The sequence below is a fragment of the Pleurodeles waltl genome, chromosome 7 (genome assembly GCF_031143425.1).
Source record: "Pleurodeles waltl isolate 20211129_DDA chromosome 7, aPleWal1.hap1.20221129, whole genome shotgun sequence".
In the NCBI taxonomy this organism is placed as follows: domain Eukaryota; kingdom Metazoa; phylum Chordata; class Amphibia; order Caudata; family Salamandridae; genus Pleurodeles; species Pleurodeles waltl.
Genome location: NC_090446.1, coordinates 1,476,000,911 through 1,476,014,028, shown reverse-complemented (window position 1 = coordinate 1,476,014,028; position 13,118 = coordinate 1,476,000,911). Strand labels below are relative to the sequence as shown.

Here is a 13,118-nt window from a genome sequence, read left to right as displayed (position 1 = left end):
GCAAACACACTGTCCTATTGGGACACCTTCCAAAATCTCGACAGGCTAGTTTACAGTCACGTTTAGTGGTCACAATATCACGACCAGAATACCGAGGACCAAAATATCAACAGGTAAGTATGTATAGATTGGCTACAAACTCTGCATCTACATACCTTGAGATTATATATTACTTAGTGGCGGTCGCCACTAGGCAGTTATATTTGAGTCAGCTCTACCATTTTTGTGCTGCAAATAACTTTGCCAACGACTGACGAATCTCTACAAAACGTTCCAAAAAGAAGCTATGTTTTGACTAGTTTGTACATGGTAAACAAAGGGGGGAGACGGGGGGTTAAATGGGAGGTTCTATCCTCCTTGAAGCTTCAGTAAACGTATTAGGAGACCCAACCCAGAGGGGAAAAACTTCCACAGAAAAAAAAGTTTTTTCGTTAGAAAAACCCTCACCCACCAGGGTTACCCCTTGGTAGCATGCTTCATCATTGGAATTCCTCCCGTTCTGCTGCAGAACGAGGCGTGTTGCGACCGACCGAATACGTGGGAGCACTATTGGTATCAGCGATGCGGATGCTAGAAAAGGATAGGAGTGGTGGGGTCTTGGTAAATTAAAAATACCCCCCACTGGATGATATTACTAGTTTAATATGTCTTACAGGGGTGGTATGATTAAAAAGGGGTGTCAGGAGGGTGGGTATATTATGTACCTGTCACCTTAGTGGTCTATATGTTTTGGAGTTTACCCCTAAACTCCTCTTCAGGACCAAAGTGATCTCCCTAGTATCACTCCTTGTGCGCCTTACACTAGTAGAAGTACTTTTACTATTTACTGTGGTAAGGTGATGTATACCAATTAAATTAAATTAAATAAATACTACCCATCAGTGTCAATGCTCTGCTGGACAAATCTGTGGAAGAAAAGATAAAATAGTAGACGTAAATGTATCTCTCAGGGGTGTGGTGGAGTTGTCACCATCACCCAGCCAAATGGCATCAGTAGCTCCTACATAAAAACGAATACAAGATGTACTACATATAGGAAACACTACAAAACACTTAAAACACGTGAGGAACCTTTAGGAAAATATACATGGTGCATGCATGACCTACTTTCAGTGTTTATGCTAATTGCATCATATGTCCTCCGGGAGGGGGGTGTGCTTATAGTCTCACACTGTAAAATATACACAAATGAAAATGTGGTGAAGGTCAAGCTCAACAAGCACGTTCTAATCACTGCCGGTGGTCTAGGGCATACAGAGTACTTACTTCCTCAAAGTGACATTCCTGCCTTAAAACCTACTCCCCAACTCGCCGTGGCCTGAAATAAGACCACAATCCCTGTAGGGATCCGGTTTAAGTAATGGAGAAGTGCTCACATGACCAGGCTTGTTGGAGCGTGAGAACACTAGGCCGACAACCTTCCAAAGATGGTCGCCCGGTGAAGGGCTAAAAGGGCCCTGAATAGTGGGTGCCCCTCGAGATGCCTGTATCTTTGAAAAAGAAGGCGACACACAGGGAAAACTCACAGGGAGGAGGTGGGAGGGGGAGACAGAGTGTTGGGGGGGAATGGGGATGGAGGGTGAAAAACAGGGGGGGGGAAAGAACAGGGGAATAAAGGAGGGGGAGGGGTATACGGAAAAAGAAAAAGGACAAGAAAAAATATAATATAGTAACTAAAAGAAAAGAATTAAAAGAAAAGAAGTTGAAAATATATACTAAATATAGAAAAAAATATAATAAACAAGCATTTACAATGCAACGGGTCTCGCGTTTACTCATGTTAGAGCTGATCATGTTGTAAACTCCTAACCCGACTTTTCACCTATCGGGCAAAAGTGCATTTATGTACACAACCCGAAAAAGTGAAAATAACTATGTAAAGCGTTCGACTTCTGCCAAGCGAGATTGCGCTCGTAAATTAGAGAAAAAGAAGTCCACGAGCCCGATGGAAAACAGCGAGCCTCGCATGTTTTCTGTATTGGTCGCTGCGCTCGAGGAGGGCTAGCCACCGGAAAAGGCATGACGTATGCTTGCCTTCAACTAATGAAAGCAAGCAGATTTTGTTAGGCAAGCCCACGAACCAATAAAAAACACTGACGTGAAGTTGACAGGGCTCCGAGCCCTTTTCTAAATACAAAAGCATCTCGCAGGCTCGACCCTAAAAAATAAAGAGGGGTAAAACGGAACGAAGAAACTGAGGAAAAAGGAGGGGGAAAGGGAGGGAGGAAAGAGGGAGGGGGTTCACAGATTGTGCTTTTTGTGACTTAGGCCCTCATTACAAACTCGTACGCTTGGAAAACCGGCACGCCGGTCTTCTGTCCACCGGCCCTATTAACAGTTACTCGCTGGGCGGAAACATTATTTCTGTCCGCCGGCCCAGTGGGGAACAGGGCCTTAACATTGAAGCTGGCTCATAATTGAGCTGGCGGCAATGTGGCGGTGCTTCGGGCGTGTCGCACTTTTCACTGCCTGGAAGTCCGCCATGGTCGTAATGTAGAGGCTGGACCGCTGATTTGGTAGAGGTCCGACCTCCACCGTGGCCCTGGAGGTCTCATGACCATCAGCGTCGTAATGAGGACTTTAGTGTAAATCTGTTCAGTAGTTTTTTGAGAAATTGTTAAGGGTAAAAAGTAATTTCACATATGGACGGTTGGGTCCATGAGAGTTTCAAGAGAGTCTTGCGGGAGTGCCAATTTAACAATAGAGAGTTCTGATTGGCCTAGTGACCTTTATGTCCTATGGTCCATCTCATCAGATGCTCAAACTAGTTTATATGAGGGGGGGGGTCATTCCTGCCCCCGAACCTCCAAAGGCCCAGGGGAGCGCACTCTGGGGACAAAATTAGTTTATATGGGAGCAAAGCCACGGAGCAGAGCCACGTGTACCCTGTTCCACCCTAATCTACCCTTCCCCACTCCATTCTACCCCACCCCACGCGACTCTATCCCACCACTCCTACGCCCCCACTCCAACCTACCCCACTCCAATCCTCTCCAATCCACTCTACCCCACTCCAATCTATCTACCGCATTCCAATCCAAACTACCTCAATCAAGTTTTCCCCAATCGACCCCACTCCGCTCAAATCTACCCCAATATCTCACTCCACTCTACCTCACCCCAATATACCTCACCCCAATATACCTCACCCCAGTATACCCCATTCCAGCCCACCCCACTCCAGTCCAATCTACCCCACTCCAATGATCCCATTTCAATCATCTTTTTCAATCTACTCCACTCCAATCTACCTCAGTCCACTGCACTCCACTCTTCCCCAAACTACCCCACTTTGCTTGAATCTACCCCACTATTTCTCACTCCACTCTACCCTGATCTACCCAACCCCACTGTACCCCACTCCAGTCTACCCCACTACCCTCCAATCTACCCACCAATGATCCCACTTCAATAATCCCTCTTTATTCTACCCCACTCCATCCCCATGTATGCTACTCTAATCTACCCAATCTACCCCACTCCACCCTATTCTACCCCACTACTCTTCCCCAATCTCTCTCACTCCACTCCAATCTCACTCTACCCCACTGCAATTCTTCCAATCTACCCACTCCACTCTAGCCAAATCCACCCAACTCCGCCGTACCCAAATTCACCCTAAACTACTACACTCCAATATACCCCAATCTGCCCCACTTAAAACTACCCCAGTCTACTCCACACCAATCTACTTCACTCTAATCTACCCCACCCTGGCCCAATCAACCCCACACTAACTCAATCTACCCCACTCCATCCCAGTCTACCCCACACCACTCTATCCAACTTCACGTCAACCTACTCCACTCCAATCTACCCACTCCACAACCAATCTACTCCAATCTACCCAAGTCCAAACTACCCTAATATATCCCAATCAAATGTATCCCACTTCACCCCAATACGCCCTAATCTACCCCACCCCACTACATTATACCCCACCCCAATGTACCCCAACCCAAACTACCCCATCACATCCCAATCTACCCACACCACTCCATCCAACTCCACTCGCCTCCAATGTACCCCACTTCACTCCAATCTATCCCACTCCACTCTACCCCACTCCACCCGAATCTACCACACCCCACTACATTCTACAATACCCCACTCCATTTTACCTCATCTCACTCCAATCTACCCCACTCCAACCTACCCCACTTCAATCTACTTTTCTCCAGTCCAATCTACCGCACTCCAATTCAATCTACCTCAATCCACTGCACTCCACTCTTATCCACTCCACGCTTCAATCTACCCCAATCTCACTCTACTCTACCCCACTCCACTCTACCCCATCCAATATAACCCACCCCAATCTACCCCACTCCAATCATCCCACTTCAATCATCCTTATTTAATCTATCCCACTCAAATCTACTGCACTCCACTCTACCTCCATCAACTGCACTCCACTCTTCCCCAATCTACCCCACTCTGCTCCAATCTATCCTAATATAGCTCACGCCACTCTACCCAGATCTACCCCACCCCACTCTAGACCACTCCAATTTACCCCAATCTAATCCACCACAGAACAATCATCCTACTTCAATGACCCCTCTTCTATCTACCCCACTCCGATCTGTCCAACCCCACTTCACTACAATCTACTCCACTGCACTCCAATCTACCCCACTCCAATCATCCCACCTCAATCATCTTTATTCAATCTGCCCATGCCAATCAACTGCACTCCACTCCAATCTACCGCACCCCACTACATTCTACAATCTACCCCAATCTAATCCACTCCAAACTACTCCATCCAATATACCCCACCCCAATCTACTCCATTCCAGTCTACCCCAGTCTACTCCACTTTAATCTACCCCACTCCAACCATCCCACCTCAATCATCCTTATTCAATCTACCCCACTCTAATCTACTGCATTCCACTCCAATCTACCTCAGTCACCTGCACTCCCCTATTCCCCAATCTACCCCACTCTGCTCCAATCTACCCCAATATATCTCACTCCACTCTGCCCCGATCTACCCAGCTCCACTCTACCCCACCTCACTCTAGCCCACTCAATCTACCCCACTCCATTCCAATCTAGGTCCAATCCACTCCACCACACAACAATCATCCCACTTGAATGATCCCTTTTTAAACTACCCATTTCCAACCTACTCCACCCCACTTCGCTACAATGTATCCCAATCTACTCCACTCTACCCCACTGCACCCCAATCTACCCCACTCCAATCATCCTTATTCAATCTCCCCCACTCCAATCTACTGCACTCCACTCCAATCTACCTCAGTGAACTGCTCTCCACTTTTCCCCAATCTACCCCACTTTGCTCCAATCTACCCCAATATATCTCACGCCACTCTACCTAGGTCTAACCGCTCCAATCTACCCCACCCTACTGTAGCCCACTCCAATCAACCCCACCCCACTCCACTCCAACCTAGCCCCAATCCACAACAATTATCCCACTTCAATGATCCCACTTCAATCTACCCACTCAAATCTACTCCACCCCACTTTGCTACAATCTACCCCACCCCACCTAGCTGCAATCTACCCCAATCTACTCCACTCTAACCCCACTCTAATGTACAAATTCTACCCATCTCCACTCCAATCCTCCCTACTCCACTCCAATCTACCCCTTCCCAATTTACTCACCCCACCATACCATACACCTGTCCATCCTACTCCACTTCAATATACCCCACTAGTCTCCTCTACTCTAATCCAATCCACTCTTAAGCCCCCACTCCACCCTACCCCACTCCAGTCCAGTCTACTCCTCTCCAATCAACTCCTCTCAATCCACTGCACTCCAATTTACCTCAATACACTGCACTCCATTGTTCCCCAATCGGCCAACTCAGCTCCAATCTACCCCAATATATCTCACTCCACTCTACCCCACTCCAATCTATTTCACTTTACTCCAATCTACCCCACTCCAATCACCCCACTTTAATCATCCTTCTTCAATCTGCCCCACTCCAATCTACCAGACTCCACTGCAAAATACCCCAGTATATCTCAGTCCACTCCACCTCACTCATTACACTCTACCCCACTCCAATCTACCCCACACCAATCATCCTACTTCAAAAATCCCTCTTCAATCTACCCCACTCATACCCATTAACCCTTCTCAAATCCAGCCTAACTACCAAACTCCACTTCACTCTTCTCAGATTTATCTCCCAATCTATCCCACTCCACTTTCAATACTAATCCAATCTACACTCCACCCCACCAAAACTACACTCCACCCCACTCCACTCCACTCTAATCCAATCTACCACACTCCATTCTATTCTACCCCATTCAACTTCATTCCATACTACCACGTGGCACTCAAATCTATCCCACTCCAGTCCAGTCTAACAGACTTCACCCAAATCCACCCCACTCCAGTCTACTCTACTCCATCCCAAACTACTGTACCCCAATCCACCCACTCCAATTTACCTCAATCTACCCCAACCTAACCCAATGTACCCCACCCTATCCCAATCAACCCCATCCCAATCTACCATACCCCAACCCTATCTACACCACACTCTATCCAACTCCACTCCAACCTACTACGCCCTACTCCACTCTACCCCACTCCATTCTACCACGCTAAACTGCAATCTATCGCAATCAACTCCACTCCTATCCCACTCCAATCTACCCCCACTTCATCCTAACCTACCCCAATCTACCCCATCCACTCCAATTTACCCAAATCCACTGTGCTCCACTTTTCCCCAACCTACCCTACTCCAGTCCAATCTACCCCAATATATCACACTCCAATCTACCCCACTCCTATCTACCCCACTCCAATCTGCACCCACCCACTCCATTCTACCCCACCCCATTTCATTTTACCCAACCCCACTCTACACCAATCTACTGTGCTCCACTCTTCTCCAATCCACACCACTCCATTATCCCACTTCATTCTACCTCACTTCATTCCAATCTACCAGACTCCAATTTACCCCACTCTACTCCACTTTAATCTTCTCCACTCCACCCCAATCTACCCCACTCCACCATGCTAATCTACCCAACTCCCCCACTACAATATACCCCACTCTAATCTACCTCATTCACCCCACTCCAAGCTACCCCACTCTTTCCCCACTCCACACCAATCTATCCCACTCTACTCTAGCCCCAATCTACCCTATTACATTCTACCCCATTCAAATCTACCCCACCTCAGTCCACACCACTAACGTTTAGCCATGCTTATCAGCAGCCACACTTGTGTACAACACAATTACATAGTTTAGACCTATGGGCTTTGGCAAAGCTTGTAACTCGTAGATGCTGTTTGTGTCTTTATTTGATTCTAGCTTTTGGAGGCATGTTCTGCTGGCATCATCTGCTAGGTTTCACTCAACTTCCTCGAGTCCCTCTAGGTTAGCGCATTAGGGTGTTTCTTTTTATGTCAAGCTGTTCACTATTTCTACACATTTTATGTGTATTTTGAATAACCTGGTTTGCACTTGCTATTTTGTGCTGATATGAAGATTTTGAATTTATATTGATGTAATCGACACTAAACTTTGCCTCAACTGATTGAATTGTAATTTAACTAATCTGCTAAAAAACCTTAATGGTTTGCAAACTACTCGCTCTCCTTCATTCTTGTTGGCCCACGTGGATTCCCAGGATTTGAAATGCATTTAATCTGTTGTTTTATGCCTCAGAACTAATAAAAAGATCCATCTGTGTGGTGTGTTTGCGTTTGCGTAGCAAGGTGGAAGAATGATTTTGTATGACTGGGTGGGTCTTACCATGTAAAACTACTGCAATACCCAGTAGTGGGCCTCGGATTCACGCCAGTAAACCCTAGCTCAGTCCTGGTAGAGTAGCAAAGCAGAAATCAGGCAGCTTAGAGGAACATGTGTAAATCATTTTACAACACCCATATGGACGATCAGTAAATGACATGACTCAAAAGAAATCCAACACCAATTTATAAAAATAAACTGTGTGTTTATCTTATTTTAGGCACCAAATCATTTGCAATAAAATGCAGTTGACCGGACTTATGGATTTTTACATGATAAATGAATCACTGCTCGGCACTCTTATCATTGAAGACAATGGGAGAAAAGCACACTATGCCATCAGTCACTTGTGGGGTGAGTTCTGGGGAACCCACCTGAAGTTAAGTTCTTGGAGGCCCTGGGAGCAAGTAACCTCAGCCAGATACATTTTACTTGGTCCGCAGGGCTTATTTGCAGAGTGTTGCTGGCTGTCTTAGGTGCTGAACAGGGCTTGTGGTTCCAGTAAGGGTACCTTTGCAAAAGATACCTTGTAGGGGGAGTTTAGAGCTGGGAGCTGGTCTCAGGTCAGGATTCACCAGGCAGAATGACTCGGGTGCACCCAGGGGTTCCGGATGCAGAGGTGTTCCTGGCTGCCTGTAGTGCTGAATGGATCCGTGGGTGCTGTCAAAATGCAGCACCAGGCAAACACACACTTCTGGGTAGATGTCTACACTACCCTTCAAAGTAGAGGCCTTTGGGGACCCAGGACCAGGATTCTATTGCTAGTTCTTCACTACCTTGTCCGGCAGCTCCTGGTGCAGAATTAGCCTCTCAGCTGTCAATCACAGGCTGGTCGCACCAAAGATGCCTTGCCACACACTCACAACACCTCCTTCAGGATGCAATCTCTCAGCAGTGGGGCCATTGATGATGTCGATCACTACAGCTGTGGGACACTCTGGAGGCGGTGATGTCCGGGGAGGGGGTTAGTTACCGGCTGGTGACCAACAAGCCTTGGTAGCGGCATATGGAATCCATGGGTACTTTAACAGCCGGAGGCTTTCAGGAGGGGAGTAGCGGCTCAAAACTTGGATAGAACCTCACTATCATTCCCAAGATGCAGGTCACCAAGTTTCTTTGGGTTCACTCAGGAGGAGCCCATCAGGATGCAGTTCTTTTGGCACAACACGTCATTACTTCTACAAGTTGCAGGGGACTGGTGCCACCAGTCAGGGGAGTCTGCTTTCATTTCTGGTGTAAACTGGGGTCCCTCTTGCAGGGATTGATGAGTTTCAGCCACGGGCACATGTAGATATGTAGTCCGAGTATATCGTTTCTTCAGAACACTTGAGTGACCTCTCTGCGCTGCAGCAGAGTCGAAAATCCTCTTGTCGGTGATGGCATCTTCTTTGTGTTTCTTCTCAGTTGCAAAGTCAGATCTGAGTTTCTGAGGCCAGGGGAGACCCTTAAATCCTAGTTTAAGGGGCTTTAAGTGCGTGGGGGACAGTGGCCAATGAGCTACTGGTCCCTGTAGCTGGCCGCCCCTGCAGTGGCAACATCCTGAGGGTGTACCTCACTAAACTACCCAGAATGCTCCAAGGGAGGGTCTTAAAATGGCAGAACCTTTTCTTGGCTGTACAGGCCTGCTAGCCCACCCTAGGGGTATGGCTAGCCCTTTGGGAGTGCACGCCTCCTGACTAATTAAGTTTCCTGCCCGATGGACTGGGCAGGGCGGAAGCCATTTGTCCTCCGGTGCTCTGGGGGGAAAGGAGATCACGTAGTCAGAGTGTGAAGATCCTTTGAAGCTCACCACCCTGATTACAGTAAACACTAGCCAGCCCGAGAGGGATGAGATGTGATCTCATTCCTGCTCAAGCCTTTTGTCTCCGTCCTGTGGACGTGCTAGCATGACCAGCAGAAGGGCAGACCTCTGTCTTGGTGGAAAAATACCCAGGAAGGCCAGTCAAGGAAGTAGAGAGCTGGCGTCATGGTAGGCACCCGCTCAGGACGCCATCTGGGTGCATACTAGGTAATCCTGGGCATGAAAATCGGAAAAAAAGCACAATGTTTGACACCAAACATGGGGCGATTCTGCTGGGCCATCATGGAGCTGGAAATCTGGGGTCTGCCTGGTTGCCAGCCGATGTTATCTAATGGGCTGCTGGTCACTTGCGTAGTTTTACGTTTAAAATCTACCACTGGGGCATTTATGCTTGTGCATATATGTCCGCACTCAGAACACAGTGCACCCTGCCTCCTGGGTTAAAGGAGGCCTACCTTAGGGACGTCTGGGCAGTGGGCAGTGACTGGACTCTGCCAGCACTTGGTGTGGCAGAGTCGAACTGGAGCAGGCTAGCTGCCCGTGCAGGCTGACATGGCAGCTCTACAGGCTCAATTTTACTCAGCTCACACAGGGTGGCACAATCAGTGCAGCAGCTGTGGTGACCCCTTTACCAGCCAGGCCACCATTGGTACCTAATAAAAGGGACTTACAGGGGTTGGTAAGTTCTTGCCAATTGAGTTTGCAGATTTAGAGTACAATTTAAGGGAAAGGGCACTGAGGTATGATTTGCAGGTCTCAGTGCACCACCAGGTCAAAAACAGCAGCATCCGGCAGCAAAAACTTGGGGGGTGACCATACAAAAAGTCAGTACTTACAATAGCTTTCACCAGTGTTCGGGAAGGGGTGCTGACTGACCGGCCATCAGGTTTCAGAGCGCTGTACAAAGCATGCGTATAGTCAACAGTGGAGTGACATTGTAAAGCGTAGCAGAAAGAAAGAAAGAAAGAAAGAAAGAAAGAAAGAAAGAAAGAAAGAAAGAAAGAAAGAAAGAAAGAAAGAAAGAAAGAAAGAAAGAAAGAAAGAAAGAAAGAAAGAAATGACCAACTGAGCCTGTTTGGCTGAATTTTTCCAGACTAACTGGAAATCGTTTGGCACTCTCCTAGCTCTGGAAATACATGATGGCGCTACTCTATGGCTCACTGGATACCATCTGCAATCTTAAAGTGTGTGACGCTTTGGTGGGCATGCACTCCAGATTGTGGAGCTGGCGAGCTCCTCACTCCCTCTAAGCTAGAAGAAGCCGTGGCTTGGTGAAGCGCTGCTCGTCTTCTACTCACTGAAGAAAGCCTGATCTACCCCTGGTCATGGGAAAGACCTCTGAAGATTGGATCTTGACAACTTAAGTTCATGAACCTCTGCTAAGACAGACAATGAAGATATACTGCCGAGAAGGCTGACCCCTGAAATGTAGATGGGGTGGCGGGGTGCAAAAAATAATTTTAGATTACATTAAGTGGAACAGTGTTCTTCCTCCCACTTTTGGCGGGTGCGAGTTTGTTTGATCCAAAGCCACTGTGAGGCAGGAGAGAATAAGTTAAATAAGAGGTGGGCTAGGAAGCATCCTAGTTTCAGTCCAACAGGGGTGCAAATGTTTCTACACAAAAATGTTATCCTTGTCCAAATGTCCACATCTAGACCTTCTACTGCTCTTAGCAACACCTCTGGGAGGATGCTGCCAAGCGAACACACTTTGGTGTCCTTCACAACACACACAAACTTCGAGACTGTGTCACCTTGTTTTGCTGGTGCCGATGATACTGTAATGACTTGCTGCTGGGGTCTGTGTCTGCAATGCGAGTCGCAAACTTATTGATTATTTAATCAACCACTGATACAAAGTAATTAATGCTTTGAACGGTGCTGGGGGGAGTGTGATCCTCCATTGTGTTGCTATACTTGTTATTTGAGAACAGCAGCCAGTTCTGAACATTATGTCATAGGACCACAAGCCCTTTCTTTGACCACATACTGTTGCAGTCTATGTGACTTTGAGCTTCTCCAGCACTAGGTGTTTGTTGATGTTGTACAGTGTCTACAAGGCTGTGGAGTGTGGGCTGGTTTCACTACTGAATAATATTTTAACATCTGCGAAATGGCTGTTAAGTATCCATAAGCATGAGATTAGCAATCTGCTTGTGAGAATGTCATCGCATGTCGTTTGTATTGTTTCTGGAGCACTCCATTGATTCGATGGGGCATATACTCCAAATATATTTAATACATGAATGTGAATCTTCTCTGGTTGTTCTAGAAATGGCACCTGGATCCACCCTCTCCCGACTTATGGTAGGCATTTTCCTGTCCAGCTCTTGCTTCCATCAGCTGTTATCAGTTATAATACTCAATCTTTTAGTAGAGGAAATCAGTTTTCCTGGTACTCTGATTCCTCAGAGGTTGTAGAAAATATCCATAATAAGAGAAGTTACCATATTCAAATGCATGTCAATTGTATAACAAATGTGCAAGGCTAAGAACTTGCTGGGCAATTTATTCATCTAATATTTTAGATTTTGCTGAATTAACCAATGGAAATATCCTACATTTGTGATTTTCGTACGATTGTAGCCGCCTGAGATCAAATGTTGTAGTACTTCGGGTGTACGACTTAATTTTCAACTTAAAATGTAAAAAATTCTTTACACATGGGTTATCTTTAACGTGCACAGATGTATGTGTACACATACATGTGACTGCTAGAGCAAAACGGATACCCCCCTAATTAGGGCAAAACAATATCCCGCGTATTAGTCCGCACAGAAGCACAGTTTACGACTCCAGTTTAAATATCAGTACAGGCCGTACGTGGCGGGAGACCAGCCTCAAGGCACATTAGGGCCCTTGAATACAAACCAGTGTTAGGGATTTCCACCAGGCCTGGTATCTGCTCGCCTGCGGCTGCCAAAGCCTTTTTTCAATATAATGCAATCTCTGTCCAAAGTCACTGGAGCGCTTTACATGAGCAAAACTACATTACAGTGTCGGATTATTTCATTTTTTTAAAGCAAGGGAGATTAAGTGATCTCCACCCCCATCCAAAGTCAGCCACTCTGGCCCTAAGCCCACATCATCTTCTCGCAACATCCTACCTTGATTTCCAGAGTCATCAGCCTGTCGGGAAACCTTTCAGTTTCCTCTCAGCCAGTCCAAGCCCAGGTATAACGTCATCCGACTTCAAATGCTTCCTACTACAGAGCCATTTCATTGCAATAGAGTAACCATGCACTACTCACTCGTAGACGCGACATTCTCTTCTGAGGTCGTCTTCATCCGTTATCTCGTAAGGAACACTTTTGATAGCGGCCACTGAGCCATTATACAGTCCTTTACGCACTTTGCCACAGCAGCCTTCACCAAGAGTGTAGGACATGATTGGCAATGAGGCAGATCTTCACCCTGAAGAACAAAGCAAACAACAAGCATTTGCAAAGGCAATCGTTTGACACTTGTATATGGATACGATTCTCACACGCTTCAGTAAGATGCAGAGCACAGGTACTACTGTATAAGATCAGCAAGGCAGGCTTCTT

General features: G+C 46.8%; 1 protein-coding gene across 2 annotated transcripts in view; it reads right to left on the bottom strand.

The window, feature by feature from the left end:
* Positions 1 to 13,118, bottom strand: part of LOC138246532 (probable serine/threonine-protein kinase DDB_G0284251) — a 104,290-nt gene that overhangs the window by 21,762 nt on the left and 69,410 nt on the right. For both annotated transcript variants that reach the window (XM_069201192.1, XM_069201193.1), the window contains exon 2: positions 12,822 to 12,984. In XM_069201192.1, coding sequence (XP_069057293.1) covers positions 12,822 to 12,958 — 137 coding nt within the window. In that variant the 5' untranslated portion in view covers positions 12,959 to 12,984. The remainder of the gene's footprint in view (positions 1 to 12,821; positions 12,985 to 13,118) is intronic.